General features: G+C 52.1%; 1 protein-coding gene across 2 annotated transcripts in view; it reads right to left on the bottom strand.

The window, feature by feature from the left end:
• KIF4A (kinesin family member 4A) overlaps nucleotides 1-20,987 on the bottom strand; it is a 187,289-nt gene that overhangs the window by 28,965 nt on the left and 137,337 nt on the right. For both annotated transcript variants that reach the window (XM_075324006.1, XM_075324007.1), the window contains exons 21-25: nucleotides 14,857-15,012; nucleotides 2,415-2,509; nucleotides 2,205-2,337; nucleotides 1,659-1,829; nucleotides 950-1,063 (exon numbers count right to left, since the gene is read on the bottom strand). In XM_075324006.1, the coding sequence (XP_075180121.1) occupies nucleotides 950-1,063; nucleotides 1,659-1,829; nucleotides 2,205-2,337; nucleotides 2,415-2,509; nucleotides 14,857-15,012 (669 nt within the window). The remainder of the gene's footprint in view (nucleotides 1-949; nucleotides 1,064-1,658; nucleotides 1,830-2,204; nucleotides 2,338-2,414; nucleotides 2,510-14,856; nucleotides 15,013-20,987) is intronic.

Raw genomic sequence — 20,987 nt, 5'->3', positions numbered from 1 at the left:
TGGGTCACCGAATATGGCGTAAACGTGCGCCACTTTTTTCAGACAAACAGTTGAATTTTTTTAACCCCTTAAGATAACATTAAACCTATACATGATTGAGGTCTACGAACTTGCACCCACCTCAGGCATCACACCCACACATCAGTTTTACCATGTAGTGAACACAGTGAATACAATTTTAAACAATAGTGCTATTGCACTTTTTTTGCAATTTTTTCGCATTTTGAATTTGCGTTTCAGCACACTATATGGTAAAAAAAACAGATTCATTTAAAAGTACAGCTCGTCCCACAAAAAATTAGCCCTCACATGACCATATTGACTGAAAAATAAAGCTACGGGTCTCGGAAGAAGAATGGCAAAAATAAAAAAAAACCAAAAAAACGGCCGTCGTGAAGGGGTCAAGATCTTTCATGGTAGTAACCGGCCTTGTGAAAATGCAGACATAAGTATCCAGATGCTAAAACTGAGTGTTCAAAATCCAGCGACTTCCTCACAGGGCCACTGTTCCTAAACGAGTGCTGCACATGTCCGGGATGCAGCGGAACACTAGGGCACGTCTACAGGAAGAGCTACCATGGCAACCTTCAGGATAGAGCGTACCATCCGGAGTCAGACGCCAGATTGCACAGGTGCGCACACGGCATTCCATACGTTACTGAAACATTCCTCCAGGAACCACTTTGTTGTTTTTAATTGAAATATAATAAAAGGTTTAAATTTTAAAGGTTTTGTCATCACTTAAAATTTTCATAAAAAGGTTTATTAGTGATACAAACTGATGAGAATAGCATCTTTCTCGATTTAATAAAGCCAGATGGTTACCAGTACGCTGCTCCTAGAGCCAATCCATAGTGGGATCTGCCCATGCTGACGGCAGGTGCCCCCTGCTGGGTGATCTGGTAGAGTCGCACCTACACAACACATCTTGTACCTTTGTGTGAGTTACCTGGAACTTCAGCCTCTCCAGCAGCTGTTTTTCTTGGTCGGTCACCCTGGCCTCAGCAGGTTCTTCTGAGACTATTGGCTGCTTCTGTTGTAACTGGCTCAGCAAGTAAAGAATCTTAGGGGAAAGATAATGCCAGACTTACCTCAAAACATTTTAGAAGGAAGGTTAATACAGAATTAACAACATCACATTTTTCTCCTAAAAATAACTTGAAGCACCACTCTGGCACTTTAATGCATCGCTGAAGTGGTGCTTTAAATGCAAGTCCCCTCTGCTCCATCATATAATCACCCACCAAAGTCTTCACAGATCTCCAGAGCGGAGTTAATGGAGTGCACCGGAGATCACAGCTCAATACAACAGCTCTATGAGAGCCCATTCTGGCTCTGAGAAGCATTGAGCGCCTGTGACAAGTTTGATTTTCGGCCAGTCAGAAGTTAAAGGTCACAAGATAGTGCCACAGGACCAGGGTGACTTTAATAAAAAGTGAAGATGCTAGAAGGTAAGACAGGGGATTTAGATTTAAAGTGCCACTGCAGAGCTGAAGAAAAAAAAAAAAAAAAAAAAAAAAAAGAAATACTGGAGTGATGCTTTGATATTCTATTTTTTGGAAAATCCTTTAAAATGTTAAACCTTGTAAGTAAATACAAAGCCATGATTTATGGGACATATCAAATACAACCCCTACGATCTCAGAACATGACGGTACCTTCTCCTGGTGCTGCTGCTCCAGCTCCACAAGCTGCCTCTGGTGCTCAGTCTCCAGCTCTGCCATTTGATTGCGTTCTTCAAAAATTAGCTTTTGCATGTCGGAAACATGAGCCTTATTCTGCTGATGACTGCTGTCTAGTTTACTTATCTGAACTTTTGTCGAAACCAGCTAAAAATAAATATTGTAGAATGACATAGGGGAATGGAAACAAAAGAAAACCCACAAACAAATAAGGCAATGCCATTATACTCTAACAACTTGCAGGCAATTCTTCCTGACTAGGCAGTGCATACATGAAGAGTAACACTATGGCCTGGAGTCATTTGCAATTTTTTAAGCCGCTTGTTTTGTCTTTAGGTATTTGCTGACACTTATGCCAAGGTCATCAAAAATGGCACACGTGATTCGATTTTGGTGAAAAGTCAAATTAAAAAAAAAAAAAAAAAAAAAGTCCTCGAAGGGTGGCAAACCTCTTGATACTGAACAGTAATGAGCGACATTAGGGGAGGAGACCGGCGTGTACATTACTGACACTTAACGTACCTCCCCCATTAGGTATTTCAGGGCGCACTTTGCCTCCATAATGTTGGTGATCGTTTCCCATCTCTGCTTCACACGCTCCTCCTCGCTGTCCGCATCCAGTAGCTTTTGCTGTAGATCAGCGATCTGAGCGCTCCTGTACGGAGGAAATCTCTAGATATTATAGTAGCACTGAAAACAAAAAAACGCACTCACTAGTGGCCAGAAACCCACCTGAGCTCCATTTCAGTCTCCAAACTGTCAATTTGCTTGCTGACAGACGCTTCCTCTTCCATATTCTCAAGCTCAGCCACGGTGTATGTCCGCCTCTAACAAGTAAAAATAGGATTGGGTTTAAGTAACCATTAAAAGCTCAAAGCAAAAAAAGAGAATTTTGTTTACTTACCGTAAATTCTTTTTCTTATAGTTCCGACATGGGAGACCCAGACCATGGGTGTATAGCTAGCGACCTCCGGAGGACACACAAAGCACTACACTCAAACGTGTAGCTCCTCCCTCCGGGCTATATACACCCCCTGGATGACAATCTACCCAGTTCAGTGCAAAAGCTGAAGGAGGACATCCACCCATAAGTAGAGATAGAGTAAAACTCGGCAAAACCAGCACTCTGTCTACTAACAACAGCCGTGAAGCACACGGAACAAAAAAACTGCCAACAGGGAGCTGGGTCTCCCATGTCGGAACTATAAGAAAAAGAATTTACGGTAAGTAAACAAAATTCTCTTTTTCTTCATCGTTCCTTATGGGAGACCCAGACCATGGGACGTTCCAAAGCAGTCCATGGGTGGGAAATAAACGAAACGGAGAAGTAGGCAAAACCTAACTTCACAAATGGGCGACAGCCGCCTGAAGGATGCGTCTGCCCAAGCTCGCATCTGCCGAAGCATGAGCATGCACTTGGTAGTGCTTAGAAAAAGTGTGCAGACTGGACCAAGTGGCAGCCTGACACACTTGCTGAGCCGTAGCCTGGTGCCTGAAAGCCCAGGAGGCACCGACAGCTCTGGTCGAGTGCGCCTTAATCCCCGACGGGGGAGGCACCTGAGAAGATTGGTAGGCATCGGCGATAGCCGACCTAACCCAACGAGCCAAGGTCGGTTTAGACGCCGAAAGGCCCTTGCGCTGACCCGTGGTTAGCACAAAAAGTGAGGTGCACCGCCGAAAAACGGCGGTGCGAGACACATAGATTCGGAGCGCCCGCACCAAATCTAAGGTGTGCAACGCCTTCTCAAAGCGATGCACAGGGGCCGGACAAAAAGAGGGCAATGAAATGTCCTGGTTAAGGTGGAAGGAAGACACCACCTTAGGGAGAAAGTCCGGAGTCGGACGAAGAACCACCTTGTCTTGGTGAAACACCAAAAAGGGGGATTCCGAAGAGAGCGCAGCCAAATCAGAAACTCTCCTGAGAGAAGTTATGGCTACTAGAAAGACAACTTTCTGTGAAAGTCTAGACAAAGGAACCTCCCTGAGAGGCTCAAAAGGGGGTTTCTGTAAGGCCGTGAGGACCAAATTAAGGTCCCAGGGATCCAAGGGTCGTCGGTAAGGAGGAATGATGTGAGATGCGCCCTGCATGAAGGTGCGCACCTGAGCCAGTCGGGCGATACGCCGCTGGAACAATACCGACAAAGCCGACACCTGTCCCTTAAGTGAATTGAGGGACAGACCCAACTGTAGACCCGACTGTAGAAAAGACAGGATGGTCGGCAAGGCGAACGGCCAAGGAGCATGGCCGGAAGAGCGACACCAGGACAGGAAAATTTTCCAAGTCCTGTGGTAAATCTTAGCCGAGGAAGACTTCCGAGCCTGAGTCATGGTGGAGATGACCTCAGAGGGAATGCCTGAAGCCGTCAGGATCCAGGACTCAAGAGCCACGCCGTCAATCTGAGAGCCGCAGAATTCTGGCGGAAGAACGGACCTTGAGAGAGAAGGTCTGGGCGGTCCGGAAGATGCCACGGCACCCCTACGGACAGGCGGAGCAGGTCTGGGTACCAGGCTCGCCTGGGCCAGTCCGGAGCAATGAGTATTACTCGACGGCCCTCCATTCGGATCTTGCGCAGAACCCTGGGCAATAGCGCCAGAGGGGGAAACACATAGGCCAGACTGAACTGAGACCAATCCTGAACCAGTGCGTCTGCTGCGAAGGCTTGAGGATCGTGGGAGCGAGCCACGTAAACCGGAACCTTCTTGTTGTGCCGGGAAGCCATTAGATCTACTTCCGGAGTGCCCCACTTGCGGCAAATTGACCTGAACACTGACGGATGCAGTGCCCACTCGCCGCCGTCCACGGTTTGACGGCTGAGATAATCGGCCTCCCAGTTTTCCACGCCTGGGATGTGGACTGCGGATATGGTGGACTTTGAGTCCTCCGTCCACTGGAGGATTCGTTGAACCTCCAACATCGCCAGACGGCTGTGAGTCCCGCCCTGGTGATTGATGTAGGCAACCGCTGTCGCGTTGTCCGACTGAACCCGAATGTGCTTGCCCGCCAATAGGTGGTGAAAGTCTAGGAGAGCTAGAAACACGGCTCTGATCTCCAGCACATTGATCGGGAGGGCCGATTCGGACGGAGTCCAAGTGCCCTGTGCTCTGTGATGGAGAAACACCGCTCCCCAGCCGGAGAGACTGGCATCCGTGGTGAGGATCACCCAGGACGGAGTCAGGAAGGACCGTCCCTGTGAAAGGGAGAGGGGCTGAAGCCACCACTGAAGGGAGTTCCTGGCCTGTGATGACAGAGCCACCAGCCTGTCCAAAGAAGAGATCCGCTTGTCCCAACAGCGGAGAATGTCCAGCTGCAAGGGACGCAGATGGAACTGGGCAAAGGGAACCGCTTCCATGGACGCCACCATCTGACCCAGCACCTGCATGAGGTGTCTGATGGAATGACGGCGGTGCCTCAGCAGAGAGCGCACTGCCAGACGAAGGGACTGCTGTTTGACTAAGGGCAACTTGACAAGTGCCGGCAGCGTCTCGAATTGCATCCCTAGGTACAAAAGTACCTGGGTCGGGGTCAGAGTCGACTTGGGGAGGTTGACAAGCCACCCGAATTGGACTAGAGTGGCGAGAGTGAGCGAGACACTCCGCTGACAGTCTACACTGGATGAGGCCTTGACTAGAAGGTCGTCCAGGTAAGGAATCACTGCCAACCCCTGGAGGTGCAGGACCGCAACCACTGCTGCCATGACCTTGGTGAACACTCGGGGGGCCGTGGCTAAGCCAAAAGGGAAGAGCCACGAACTGGAAATGTTCCTCTCCGATCGCAAAGCGTAGCCAGCGCTGGTGTGAAACCGCAATAGGCACATGCAGATAGGCATCTCTGATGTCGATGGATGCCAGAAAATCTCCCTGGGTCATTGAGGCAATGACCGATCTTAGAGATTCCATGCGAAAGTGCCGCACCTGAACATGCTTGTTGAGAAGCTTGAGATCCAGGATGGGCCGGGAGGAACCGTCCTTTTTGGGAACTAGAAAGAGGTTTGAGTAGAAACCTCTGAACCGTTCCCGGGCGGGGACCGGAACAATTACACCGTTGGTCTGCAGGGATGCCACGGCCTGAGAGAAGGCGGCGGCTTTGGAGCAGGGGGGGGTGGACAGAAAAAATCTGTTTGGCGGGCTGGAGGAAAAAGGTATCCTGTAGCCGTGGGTGATGATATCCCGCACCCACTGATCGGCGACGTGTTGCAACCACACGTCGCCAAAGTGGGAGAGCCTGCCCCCGACCAAGGACGTTGCTGGCGCGGCCAGATAGTCACGAGGAGGCTGCCTTGGTGGCAGCGGCTCCTCCGGTCTTTTGAGGACGCGGCTTTGCGCGCCAGTTGGATTTGCGATCCTTGGCGGTAGTGGACGAGACTGTGGGCTTAGAGGATGACCAGTTAGAGGAACGAAAGGAACGAAACCTCGATTGGTTCCTGCCCTGGGTAGGTTTCTTGGCTTTAGCTTGTGGCAAGGAAGTACTCTTCCCGCCAGTAGCTTCCTTAATTATGTCATCCAGCTGTTCCCCAAACAGCCGTGACCCAGTAAAGGGGAGACTCGCAAGGTACTTCTTAGAGGAAGCGTCCGCTTTCCACTCTCGAAGCCACAAGATCCTGCGGATCGCGAGGGAGTTAGCGGAAGCCACTGCCGTGCGGTGAGAAGCCTCCAGGATGGCAGACATGGCGTAGGATGCAAAAGCCGAAGCTCGGGAAGTTAAGGCATCCATCTCAGGAATAGAGTCCCTGGAAAGGGAATGAATCTCCGCCAGAGAGGCAGAGATAGCCTTAAGAGCCCACACCGCCGCAAAAGACGGAGAGAAGGAGGCTCCTGCCGCCTCAAATACAGACTTGGCCAGAAGGTCAACCTGGCGGTCAGTGGGATCCTTAAGAGAAGTGCCGTCGGCCACCGCAACTACTGTGCGGGCTGAGATTCTGGACACTGGAGGGTCCACCTTTGGGGACTGGGCCCAGTCCTTAACCACCTCCGGTGGAAACGGGAAACGGTCATCTGAACTACGTTTCGGAAAACGTTTGTCAGGACAGGCCCTAGGCTTGTTAACAGTGGTCTGAAAGCTGGAGTGGTTAAAAAACATACTCCTAGGTTTCTTAGGAGAGGTAAACTGGTGTACCTCTACGAGAGAGGGTTGATCCTCTGACTCCTGTGGGTTGAGGTTCAGTACGGAGTTAATGGACGCAATCAAGTCACTAACGTCCGCATCACCCTCAGACAAATCAATGGGGTACATAGAGGCAGCGTCTGAGCCCACAGTAAAGGAATCCTCCTCGCCCTGCACCTCGGCTTGTGAATCAGAGCCGTGGGACGAGGAAGGAGAAGGGTCCGTGCGTCTCCGTTTAGGGGGACGGGGTCCTAGGACCTGCTCTGAGGGCTCTGCAGAGCTCGGAGCCGCAGAGACACCCTGAGAGGGAGGCTGATGCATAGACAGCAGCGTCTGGGACAGCTGCCCCATGGAATCGGCAAACGACTTGGAAAGAGCCTGTGAAAAGGATGCTACCCAAGCCGGGGGTTCAGCCACCGGGACCGAAGCAGCCTGAGGGACCCCTGAGGAGGCTCCAGGCTGAGACACAACCATATTAGCACAGTTATCACAATGTGGGTACGTGCTAGGCTCTGGCAGAATTAGCTTGCAAGCAGTGCATATAGCATACATGTTTGCAGCTTTGCTCCTAGTGACAGACATGCTGCTGTGGAGGAAGCTCTGCAGCCAAAACACACTCCTGTAGAAAGCCTGAGTGTATAAAAATCCACAACCATAGGTTGTGGCTTACCAGCCCTGCTCTCTGTGTCCTCCGGATTTCACCGCTCCCCTGTAAAGTGACAGCTTTCCAAAAAGTATGCAGCTGCAACATCCAGCGCTTCTCAGTGATAAAAACGCTGATAAAATGGCGCTGGGAGAAGGAGGGGGGGCGTGTATAAGCCCAGGAGCGGGAAAACAGAAACACAGAGATACAGGGGGGTAGACAGGGGAGGGGACATCTCCTTAGAGAGAAGTGCCCTCCCCTCTGCTGGCCGGGCGGTGCTGTATGCAAAACATACAGCAGAAGCCAAAAACGAAACTAGGCCCAAACTGAAGCCGGGGCCTAGATTTCAAAGTGCGGCCGACGAGCAGGCACCGTCGGCGCGGTTCTCATGGGAAATTCCCAGAACCGGCCGAAATTAACAGTAACGCTAAAGCACATACTGCCCCCATAATAAAAGCACCCGGGACCCCTGAAAAAACGTCTCAATACTTAGCTTTGAGACGCAGGGCCATGTCCCTGAGTGGGGTTAACGCTCCTTCCAGCAGGGACCAGACAGGGCTGTGGATGGAGCCGGCCTCCTGCAAGCAGAGAGGACCGTGGAGGCTCCCACTTCAAACAGAGCCTCGACAGAGGATGCGAAGGAGCTCGGCATGTGAAGGCTCCAGCCTTATGAAGATCAACCTTAACAGCACCCCGCAGAGTGGAGCGTGAAGGGACATGCCGGGAGTCCAGATTGGACCCGCTTTTCTTCCAAAACTTTAAAAAGAAGGGAATTTTGTTACTTACCGTAAATTCCTTTTCTTCTAGCTCTTATTGGGAGACCCAGACGATTGGGGTATAGCTACTGCCCTCCGGAGGCCACACAAAGCACTACACTAAAAAGTGCAAGGCCCCTCCCCCTCTGTCTATACCCCCCCGTGGTATCACGGGTTCTCCAGTTTTAGTGCCAAAGCAAGAAGGAGGAAGCCAATAACTGGTTTAAACAAATTAACTCCGAATAACGTCGGAGAACTGAAAAACCGTTCAACATGAACAACATGTGTACCCGCAAACAACCAAGAAATCCCGAAGGACAACAGGGCGGGTGCTGGGTCTCCCAATAAGAGCTAGAAGAAAAGGAATTTACGGTAAGTAACAAAATTCCCTTCTTCTTCAGCGCTCTATTGGGAGACCCAGACGATTGGGACGTCCAAAAGCTGTCCCTGGGTGGGTAAAGAGATACCTCATGTTAGAGCTGCAAAACAGCCCTCCCCTACGGGGATGTCACTGCCGCCTGCAGGACTCTTCTGCCTAAGCTGGCATCCGCCGAAGCATAGGTATGCACCTGATAATGTTTGGTGAAAGTGTGCAGACTCGACCAGGTAGCTGCCTGGCACACCTGTTGAGCCGAAGCCTGGTGTCGTAGCGCCCAGGACGCACTCACGGCTCTGGTTGAATGGGCTTTCAGCCCTGAAAGAACCGGAAGCCCTGCAAAACGGTAGGCTTCCAGAATTGGTTCTTTGATCCATCGAGCCAGGGTGGCTTTAGAAGCCTGCAACCTCTTGCGCGTACCAGCGACAAGGGCATCGGAACGGCGTACGGGCGCCGTGCGGGAAATGTAGATTCTGAGTGCTCTCACCAGATCTAGCAAACGTAAATCATTCTCATATCCTGATTAAGATGAAACGAGGATACTACCTTAGGGAGAAACTCCGGAATGATGCGCAGCACTACCTTGTCCTGGTGAAACACCAGGAAGGGAGCCTTGGATGACAGAGCTGCCCGCTCAGACACTCGCCGAAGCGATGTGATCGCAACGAGAAACGCCACCTTCTGTGACAGGCGAGAAAAGGAAACTTCCTTCAGAGGCTCGAAAGGCGGCTTCTGGAGAGCAACTAGAACCCTGTTCAGATCCCATGGATCCAACGGCCGCTTGTACGGGGGTACGATATGACAAACCCCCTGCGGGAACGTGCGCACCTTAGAAAGACGTGCTAGACGCTTCTGAAAAAACACGGATAGTGCTGAGACTTGCCCTTTGAGGGAGTCTAGCGACAAGCCCTTTTCTAACTCCTATTGTAGGAAGGAAAGAAAGATAGGCAATGCAAATGGCCAGGGAGACACTCCCTGAGTAGAGCACCAGATTAAGAAAATCTTCCACGTTCTGTGGTAGATCTTAGCAGACGTGGGCTTCCTAGCCTGTCTCATGGTGGCAACGACCCCTTGGGATAATCCTGAAGACGCTAGGATCCAGGACACACAAGCCACACAGTCAGGTTCAGGGCCGCAGAATTCCGATGGAGAAAACGGCCATTGAGACAGTAAGTCTGGTCGGTCTGGTAGTGACCCCGGTCGGCCGACCGTGAGATGCCACAGATCCGGGTACCACGATCTCCTCGGCCAGTCTGGTGCGACGAGTATGACGCGGCTGCAATCGGATCTGATTTTTGCGCAGTACTCTGGGCAAGAGTGCCAGAGGTGGAAACACATATGTGAGCCGGAACTGCGACCAATCTTGCACTAAGGCGTCTGCCGCCAGAGCTCTGTGATCGCGCGATCGTGCCATAAATGTCGGGACCTTGTTGGTGTGCCGAGACGCCATTAGGTCGACGTCCGGCCCCCCCCAGCGGCAACAGATTTCCTGAAACACGTCCGGGTGAAGGGACCATTCCCCCGCGTCCATGCCCTGGCGACTGAGGAAGTCTGCTTCCCAGTTTTCTACGCCCGGGATGTGAACTGCGGATATGGTGGATGCTGTGTCCTCCACCCACATGAGGATTCGCCGGACTTCCTGGAAGGCTGCTGACTGCGTGTCCCTCCTTGGTGGTTGATGTATGCCACCGCTGTGGAGATGTCCGACTGGATTCGGATCTGCTCCCTTCTAGCCACTTCTGGAAAGCTAATAGGGTAAGATACCCTGCCCCGATTTCCAGCACATCGAACTGAAGGGTGGACTCCTGCTGAGTCCACGTCCCCTGAGCCATGTGGCGGAGACAAACTGCTCCCCACCCTGACAGACTCGTATCTGTCGTGACCACTGCCCAGGATGGGGGCTATGGCAATGAGGTGGGAATAAGCCACTATTGCAGAGAGTCCTCGGCCGTCAGGGAAAGGGAGACTTCCCGTCCAGGGAGGTTGACTGCCCATCCCATTGGCGGAGAATGTCCCATTGCCGTTGGCGCAGATGAAACTGCGCAAAGAGAACTGCCTCAATGGCTGCCACCATCTTCCTTAGGAAGTGCATGAGGCGCCTTAAGGGGTGCGACTGGCCTTGAAGGAGAGACTGCACCTCTGTCCGCAGTGAACGCTGCTGGTTCAGCGGAAGCTTCACTATGGCTGATAGAGTATGAAACTCCATGCCGAGATACGTTAGTGATTGAGTCGGAGACAGATTTGACCTTGCCCAATTGATGATCCACCCGAAAGTCTGGAGAGTCTCCAGCGTAACATTCAGGCTGCGTTGGCATGCCTCGAGGGAGGTTGCTTTAACGAGTAGATCGTCCAAGTACGGAATCACCGGGTGTCCGTGAGAGTGCAAGACTGCTACCACTGCTGCCATGACCTTGGTGCCCACCCGTGGGGCTGTCGCCAGACTGAATGGCAGAGCTACGAACAGAAGATGTTCGTCTCCTATCACAAAACGTAGAAAACGTTGGTGCTCCGTAGCAATTGGCACGTGGAGATAGGCATCTTTGATGTCTGTTGAGGCAAGGAAGTCTCCTCGAGACATTGGGGCAATGACGGATCGGAGGGATCCCATCCGGAACCGCCTGGCGTTCGCATGCTCGTTGAGCAGTTTCAGAACCAGAACAGGACGGAAGGAACCGTCCATTTTTGGAGCCACAAAGAGATTGGAGTACAAACCCTCGCCCTCGTTCCTGAGGGGGGACAGGGATCACCACTCCTTCTGCTCTTAGAGCGTCCACCGCCTGCAGCAGGGCATCTGCTCGGTGGAGAGGTGGGGCCGTTCTGAAGAATGGAGTCGGAGGACGAGAACAGAACACTGTCCTGTGCACGTGAGCACAATGTCCGTCACCCACCGGTCTGTGACCTGTGGCAGCTAAATGTCGCCAAAGGCGGGGGAGTCTGCCATCAACCGCGGATGCGGAGAGAGAGAGAGAGCTGAGAGACATGAGGAGACCGCCTTGGTAGCGGTTCCTCCGACTGCCTTCCTTGGGCGAGATTGAGCCCCGGCCGGAATCTGAGCCCGTCTGAGGTTTTGTAGCCCTTTTGCACGAGGACAATTGGGACCTGCCGGAGCTTGGGAAGGACCGAAACCTCGACTGTACTTTTAGGACAGTATTAACAGGGTAAGTCGCAGTGCAGACATTGCGGGGTTACGGACGCCTCTGCGGTACCGATGTCCCTGCTCAAGGTCAGCCGCGCAAGAACAGCAGAAAAGGTTAGGTTGCCAATACGGCTGTGGATGCCGGAGCAACCGACACGCCGATAGCCTCCTAGACAGATTTCAACCAGAGTCCATCTGTCTGTGAATGCATCTTGAAGTGAAGCCCCATCTCCAGTGCAACTATGGCTCCATATGCAAGCCTGGAGATTGGAGAATCCACCTTTGAACCCTGGGTCCAGCGCTGACCATGTCAGGGGAAAAAAGGGATAACGTGTATCCTAAAAACGTTTGGAGAAGACGCTTATCTGGTAAGCGTGGTGTTCCTGGACTGCTTCTCTGAAGTCAGCGTGGCCAGAAAAATACTCAATATCTGCGTGAGACACTGAAAAGGAACTTCTCCTGTTCGTCTCCTATCTCCACTGGGGGAGCTGAGGGAGAAAGATCCAACCTTCCATTAATGGACGGTATAGGATCATTCCGTATGGCGTTACCACCCGGTGTATCCGGATTGAGAGCGATGTCAGTATCAAAGCCCTGAAGAGCTGCCTTTTGGTCAAGGAGATTGCCCATGGGTGCAAGTCTCTATATTATGACTACTCCGTCCCTGTCCATGGACAGGGTTGACAGGAGGTTTCTTTGGCCACAACTAGTAGAGCCCCGGCAGACGACGTGCTAGAGACCCCGGCAGACGACGCGCTACAGGGGAGCATGCACACAATGGGACGGTGCCATGAACAGCATCCCATGTAGTAAAAACAGCACTGAAATCTGTGTTGCTTTTTTGCCGCTGCCGACTAGCTATCTAGAAGTATATAGCCAAGATTGGTGACCGTACATTGCAATGTATAGCATACAGGCATAAAGTACAAATGACCACTGCAGCACAAGCAATACAAGCAGCATAGAAGCCTGTGCCCTGGCACCCCTGCTCTTCTGCTGCTGTATACTAGTCATCTAGGGGAATATAGCCCAGAAGAGTGACCCTACAGTGCAATGTATAGCATACAAGCACAAGTACAAATGAACACTGCAGCACATGCAATCCAAGCAGCATAGAAGCCTGTGCCCTGGCACCTCTGCTCTTCTGCTGCTGTAGACTGGTCATCTAGGGGAATATAGCCCAGAAGAGTGACCATACAGTGCAATGTATAGCATACAAGCACAAGTACAAATGCACACTGCAGCCCATGCAATACAAGCAGCATAGAAAAAAAAAAACCTGTGCCCCAGCACCCTTGGTTTTCTGCTGCTGTAGTCTAGCCATTCCAGAAGAATATAGCTAAGACTAGCGACTGTACAGTGCAATGTATAGCATATCAGCATAAACACAAATGAACACCTCAGTCGTGCAAAACAAGCAGCCTAGAAAGCCTGTGCCTTAGCACACCTGCTTTCCTGCTGCTGATGTGTCGCTCCCCAAGCGGGCATATAGCGACCTATGTAGTTAAAAAAAAAAAACAACACATGTATACACTGCAGTTATATGTGGTCAGCACTATGTGTGCCCTTACCGCCCGCCTATAAGCGGGTGTATGATCGCCACCGTCCTGCCTTGGAGCCGAAAGTCCGAGCTCTGCAGTAATGGCTGCCGGCTTCTTCCCCAGCTCGTGTGAGTAGGGGTGGGCCGTGGGCGTGCCCCCAAGGCAGAGCGGGAATCCGGCGTCCGACAGAGTGCAGTGAGAGGGCTGGAGCATGTAAATAAGGCTCCAGCCCTCGGCGCTGCTGATTGCTCAGCGCCTGTCCCCTTCCCTGAGTGACAGGGAGGGGGCGGGAACGAAGCGGCACTAGGCCGCAGAAGCCGGGGACTGGAGTTATAAGCGCCGCCGCCGTAAAAGCGCGGTCGGCGCCCAGTCCCCGGCGAACTACAAGTCCCAGCCGCGCCGCCGCTCCCGGAGCGTCCGGCGCGGTAGTTCCCAAAACACAAAGTCACTCAAAGCTGCAGTGACTGTAACCCTTTACTGTCCCCGGCGCACTAGCACACCCAGCAAGTCTGGAGTGTGCTGTGCCTGTGTGTACGGGGACACAGAGTACCTGTAATGGTGCAGGGCCTGTCCCTGAACGGTACTCCAGCTCCGTATCCAGCAGGTTCAAATGGGTCTGTGGATGGAGCCCGGCGTCAGAGCTTTGAGGCCGGCAGGATCCCACTTCCTCAGAGCCCCTCAGGGGGATGTGGAAGGAAAGCAGCATGTGGGCTCCAGCCTCCGTACCAGCAATAGGTACCTCAACCTTACAACACCATCCAGGGGTGAGAAGGGAGCATGCTGGGGACACTATATGTGTCCTCTTTTCTTCCATCCGAAATAGTCAGCAGCTACTGCTGACTAAAATCTGTGGAGCTATGCGTGGATGTCTGACCTCCTTCGCACACAAAGCTAAAACTGGAGAACCCGTGATACCACGGGGGGGTATAGCCAGAGGGGGGAGGGGCCTTGCACTTTTTAGTGTAGTGCTTTGTGTGGCCTCCGGAGGGCAGTAGCTATACCCCAATCGTCTGGGTCTCCCAATAGAGCGCTGAAGAAATTAAAATAAAATTGAAAAAAATATGAGGAAATAAAAGTGTGTGTATCCTCCTGAAACACAAAGCGTTGAACTGGGTAGATTGTCATCCAGGGGGTGTATATAGCCCGGAGGGAGGAGCTACACGTTTGAGTGTAGTGCTTTGTGTGTCCTCCGGAGGTCGCTAGCTATACACCCATGGTCTGGGTCTCCCATAAGGAACGATGAAGAAAATATATATGAATATATATATATATATATATATATATATATATATATATATATATATATATATATATATATATATATATATATATATATATATATATATATATATATATATATATATATATATATATATATATATATATATATATATATATATATATATATATATATATATATATATATTTTATATTCACGCGAACACACCAGTAACATCTGCAGCCCCTGGTTCTCTGAAATGCTCATAGCACCACCAGTTAGCAGCTATATGCCCTTGTTCAGATGAGCCAGACGTCATAGGACTGCATATTTGCTAGATGTAATTTACACTTCTCCATGTAGCAGCATTAACACAAAGCTAAGCAGCACTCAATATACTTACACGGATTTTAGCAGGTAGCCGCTCACCAGAGTCCTTCTTTTGCTTCAGCTGTGCTATATCGTTTGCTAGAATCTTTCTATCCTCAAGCAGATCATTTAGATGGCGCTGAGCTTCCTCGGTGCTCACGAGTACCTCCACCTCATTAGCCAGCCAGTTCTGTAGGAACCAAAAACATGTTCTATCAAGAGTTAAAGAGTGAGGTCACCCGAAACAAAAAAAAAAAAAACAAACTTCACCCCACTGAAAATCCTGCATGGTTTCCATATTGTATCTGTGCAATGGGAACACATCCAACTGCTAAAAAGAGGATACCTACAAGGTGGTGTGGGATTAATCTGGAGTGGCCCAACAAAACCTGTACACAGCCCATCAGGCACTGTACTCAAATGCACCCCTCAGTGAAACTGGTTCTGGCCCCATACAGTTTATTTTTTTACTAAATTCAATTAGCAAATGAACCAGAAGTTTTTAACACTTTATGCATCCAGCAATGACCCACTGCGTGTGTGAACACAAAAATGTTAATATACACACACACACACACACACAGAATTTTGTTTACTTACCGTAAATTCTTTTTCTTATAGTTCCGTAATGGGAGACCCAGACCATGGGTGTATAGCTTCTGCCTCCAGAGGACACACAAAGTACTACACTAAAAAGTGTAGCTCCTCCCTCCGAGCATATACACCCCCTGGATAACCAAATATAGCCAGTTTAGTGCAAAAGATGAAGGTGGACATCCACCCACAAGTAGAGACAGCAAAACCCGGAACAACCGGAACCTCTGTCTACAACAACAGCCGGTGAAAACACACGGAACAAGAAAACTGCCAACAGGCCACAGGGAGGGTGCTGGGTCTCCCATGTCGGAACTATAAGAAAAAGAATTTACGGTAAGTAAACAAAATTCTCTTTTTCTTCATCGTTCCTTATGGGAGACCCAGACCATGGGACGTTCCAAAGCAGTCCATGGGTGGGAATAAACAGAAAAACTGAGAAGTAGGCGAAACCTAACTTCACAAATGGGCGACAGCCGCCTGAAGGATGCGTCTGCCCAAGCTCGCATCTGCCGAAGCATGAGCATGCACTTGGTAGTGCTTCGAAAAGGTATGCAGACTAGTCCAAGTGGCAGTCTGACAGACCTGCTGAGCCGTAGCCTGGTGCCTGAAAGCCCAAGAAGCACCGACAGCTCTGGTCGAGTGTGCCTTGATCCCCGGCGGGAGAGGCACTTGAGTACACTGATAGGTATCGGAAATGGCCGACCTAATCCAACGAGCTAGGGTCGGCTTAGATGCCGAGAGGCCCTTACGCTGACCAGTGGTCAGCACAAAAAGAGAGGTGCACCGCCTAAGAACAGCGGTGCGAGACACAGATCCGGAGCGCCCGCACCAGATCCAGAGTATGCAACACCTTTTCAAAGCGATGAACAGGAGCCGGACAAAAGGAAGGCAGGGAAATGTCCCGGTTAAGGTGGAAACAGAAACCACCTTAGGGAGAAAGTCCGGAGTCGGACGGAGAACCACCTTGTCTTGATGAAAAACCAAAAAAGGTGACTCCGAAGAGAGTGCAACCAAATCAGAGACTCTCTTGAGGGAAGTTATGGCCACTAGAAAGACCACTTTCTGTGAAAGACAAGACAAAGAAACCTCCCTAAGAGGCTCAAAGGGGGGTTTCCGGAAGCCGTGAGGACCGAATTAAGGTCCTTGGGCTCCAAAGGCCGCCGGTAAGGCGGAATGATGTGAGATGCGCCCTGCATGAAGGAGCGCACCTGAGCCAGCCGGGCGATACGCCGCTGGAACAACACGGGCAGAGCAGAGACCTGTCCCTTGAGGGAACTGAGGGATAGTCCTAGCTGCAGACCGGACTGTAGAAGGGACAGGAGGGTCGGCAAGGCAAAAAAGGCCAAGAAGCATGGCCGGAAGAATGACACCAGGACAGGAAAATTCTCCAGGTCCTGTGATAGATTTTGGCCAAGGGATACTTCCGAGCCCGAGTCATAGTGGAGATGACTTCAGGAGGGATACCAGAAGTCGTCAAGATCCAGGACTAAAGAGCCACGCCGTCAATCTGAGAGCCGCAGGATTCTGGCAGAAAGACGGACCTTGTGAGAGAAGGTCTGGACAGTCCGGGAGATGCCATGGCACCTCTACGAACAGATTGAGCAGGTCAGGGTACCAAGCTCGCCTGGGTCAGTCTGGAGCAATGAGAATGACCCGACGGCCCTCCATTCTGATCTTGCGCAGAACTCTGGGCAAGAGCTAGAGGGTGAAACACGTAAGACAGACGAAGCTGTGACCAATCCTGAACCAGTGCGTCTGCTGCAAAAGCCTGAGGATCGTGGAGCGAAGATCCACGTCCGGAGTGCCCTACTTGCGGCAGATTGACCGAAACCCTGCCGGATGCAGAGCCCACTCGCCGCTGTCCACGGTTTGACGGCTGAGAAAATCTGCCTCCCAGTTTTCCACGTCTGGGATGTGGACTGCGGATATGGTGGACTTGGAGTCCTCCGTCCACTGAAGGATGCGTTGAACCTCCAACATTGCCAGGCAGCTGAGTGTCCCGCCCTGGTGGTTGATGTAGGCAAATGCTGTCGCGTTGTCTGACTGGACTCGAATGTGCCTGGCCGCCAACGGATGGTGAAAGGCTAAGAAGCACAGCTCTGATTTCCAGCACATTGATCGAGAGGGCTGATTCGGACGGAGTCCAAGTGCCCTGCGCTCCATGGTGGAGATATACTGCTCCCCAGCCGGATAGACTGGCATCCGTGGTGAGGATCACCCGGGACGGGGCCAGGAAGGAGCGTCCCTGAAGAGAGAGGGGCCGAAGCCACCACTGAAAGGAGCCCCTGGTCTGTGGCGAAGCCACCAACCCGTGGAAGGAGGAAGTCCGCTTGTTCCAACAGCGGAAAATGTCCAGCTGCAGAGGACGCAGATGGAACTGGGCAAGGGAACCGCTTCCATTGACGCCACCATCTGACCCAGCACCTGCATTAGGTGCCTGATGGAACGACGTCGGGGCCTCAGCAAAGAGCGCACCGCCAGAGGAGGGACTGCTGTTTGACTAAGGGCAGCTTCACAAGTGCCGGCAGAGTCTCGAATTACGTCCCTGGGTACGTGAGCTTCTGGGTCGGAGTCAGAGTGGACTTGGACAGAATGACAAGCCACCCGAATTGGCTAGAGTGGCAAGAGTGAGCGAGGCACTCCGCTAACAGTCTGCACTGGATGAAGCCCTGACTAGAAGGTCGTCCAGGACAAAGGGATCACTGCCAACCTCTGGAGGTGCAGGACCGCAATCACTGCTGCCATGACCTTGAGAATACTCGAGGGGCCGTGGCTAACCCCAAGGGAAGAGCCACGAATTGGAAATGTTCCACTCCGATTGCAAAACGTAGTCAACGCTGGTGTGAAACTGCGATTGGCACATGCAGATAGGCATCTCTGATGTCGATGGATGCTAGGAAATCTCCTTGGGTCATTGACTGACCGCAGAGACTCCATGCGAAAATGCCACACCTGAACATGCTTGTTGAGAAGCTTGAGAACCAGGTCGGAAGGCACCGTCCTTTTCGGGGACTAGGAAGAGATTTGAGTAGAAATCTCAGAACCGTTCCCAGTCGGGAACCGGTACAATTACTCCATTGGCCTACAAGAATGCCACGGCCTGTGAGAAGGCGGCGGCCTTTGAGCAGGGGGGAGTTGACAGAAAAAAAAATCTGTTTGGCGGGCTGGATAGAATTCTATCCTGTAGCCGTGGGAGATGGTATCCCGCACCCACTGATCGGAGACGTGTTGAAACCACACGTCGCCAAAGTGGGAGAGCCTGCCACCGGCCAAGGACGTTGCTGGCGCGGCCAGATAGTCAGGAGGAGGCTGCCTTAGTGGCAGCAGCTCCTGCGGCCTTCTGAGGACGCGGCTTCGTGCGCCAGTTGGGTTTACGGTCCTTGGCTGAGTTAGTGGACGAGGCCGAGGGCTTAGAGGACGACCAGTTGGAGGAACGAAAGGAACGAAACCTCGACTGGTTCCTGCCCTGGACAGGTTTCCTGGTTTTGGTTTGTGGCATGGAAGTACTCTTCCTGCCAAAAGCTTCCTTAATAATTTCATCCAGTTGTTCACCGAATAGTCTGGTCCCAGCAAAAGGGAGCCCAGCAAGGAACTTCTTTAGAAGCATCTGCCTTCCACTCTCGAAGCCACAGGAGCCTGCGGATAGCGAGGGAATTAGCGGAGGCCACCGCAGTGCGGTGAGAGTCTCCAGCATGGCAGAAATGGCATAGGATGAAAAGACTGAAGCCTGGAAGTTAAGGCAACCATTTCGGGCATAGAGTCCCTGGTGAGGGAATGCATCACCTCTAGAGAAGCAGAGATGGCTTTGAGAGCCCGCACTGCTGCAAAAGATGGGGAGAACGAGGCCCCCGCCGCTTCATATACAGATTTGGCCAGAAGGTCAACCTGGCGGATAGTGGAATCCTTAAGAGAGGTGCCATCAGCCACTGATACAACTGTCCGGGCTGAGAGTCTAGACACCGGAGGGTCCACCTTTGGTGAATGAGCCCACTCCTTGACCACTTCTGGTGGAAAGGGAAAACGGTCATCAGAACCACGCTTTGGGAAGCATTTGTCAGGGCAGGCCCTGGGCTTGGTCACAGTGGCCTGAAAACTGGAGTGGTTAAGGAACACACTCCTTGTTCTCGTAAGCAAGGTAAACTGGTGCTTTTTTGCCAGAGAGGGTTGCTCCTCTGGCTCTGATACTGGCGGATTGAGGTCCAGTACAGAATTAATGGACGCAATCGAAACACTAATATCTGCGTCACCCTTGGACAGATCAATGGGGGACATGGAGGTAGCGTCCGAGCCCCCAGTAAAGGGATCCTCCTCGTCCTGCGAGTCAGCTCGTGAATCAGAGCCGCGGGACGAGGAAGGAGAGGGGACCCTGCGTCTCCTTTGAGGAGGACGGGGTCTGAGACCAGAAGAAGAATCCTCTGTGGGCCTTGCTGAGCGAGCCGTAGCAGCAGAGGCGCCCTGAGAAGGGGGCTAATGCATGCTCAGCAGAGTCCGGGACAGCTGTCCCATGGAGAGAAGGATTCTACCCAAGCCAGGGGTTCAGCCACCGGAGCCGGAGCAGCCGGAGGGACCACTGGGGGATGAGACTCCAGGCTGAGGCACCACCATGTTAGAGCAGGCATCACAATGTGGATATGTGCTCGGTACAGGCATACATGCAGTGCATATTGAGTACAGCCTTGCAGCCTTACTTCTCGTGTGAGACATGCTGCTGAAGTGGGGGCTCTGAGCCAGAATGACCCCCAGCAGAGTATATAAGCAGTATATCAGCAGGTCCACAACCGGAGGTTGTGGCTTGCCAGACCGTTTGACATTGTCTCTGTGCCCTCCAGATCCCAGAGCCCGGACCCCCAGAGAGATGCTGCAGTCAGCGCCGATCGTTGTGCAGACATGGCATAAGAACACTGAAAAAATGGCGCCGGAGCGAGGAGAGGGGCCGGGGCCTACTCTGAGAGCGGGATCCGGAGGGCCAAGGAGATATACAGGGAAGGGAATCTTTCCTCAGAGAGGAGTGTCTCTCCCCTGTACCGAACAGCCGCTGGGCGGAGCCGCACTGTCCCTCTGCATGACTGACATGCAGGGGCAGTGAAATCGAAACTAGGCCTCAGGCGAAGCCGGGGCCTAGATTTAACAATGCGGCCGGCAAACAGGCACCATCGGCGCGGTTCTCGGGTGAAAACCAGAGAACCGGCCGGGAATGTCAGAATACATACACAGCACACTCTCCCCCACATTAAAGTACAAGGGACCCCCTGAAAATAACGTCTCAGATACTTAGCTTGTGAGACGCAGGGCCAGGTCCCTGAGGGATGAGTGCTCCGTCCGGCAGGATCCTGAAAGGGCTGCGGATGGAGACCGGTCTCCTGCCAGGCAGGGAGAACCGTGCTGGCTCCCACTTCAAGCCAGAGCCCGAGGGATGGTGAAGGAGCGCGGCATGTAAGGCTCCAGCCCTGAAATCAACCTTAACAACACCGCCGACACAGTGGGGTGAGAAGGGACATGCCGGGAGTCCAGGGTTGGACCCGCTTTTCTTTAAACTCTTTTCCAAAAATCAAAATCAGATGAGAATGC

Source organism: Anomaloglossus baeobatrachus, chromosome 9 (assembly GCF_048569485.1).
Source record: "Anomaloglossus baeobatrachus isolate aAnoBae1 chromosome 9, aAnoBae1.hap1, whole genome shotgun sequence".
In the NCBI taxonomy this organism is placed as follows: domain Eukaryota; kingdom Metazoa; phylum Chordata; class Amphibia; order Anura; family Aromobatidae; genus Anomaloglossus; species Anomaloglossus baeobatrachus.
The sequence above is the reverse complement of the archived record's forward strand: the minus strand, read 5'-3'. Positions and strand labels throughout refer to the sequence as shown.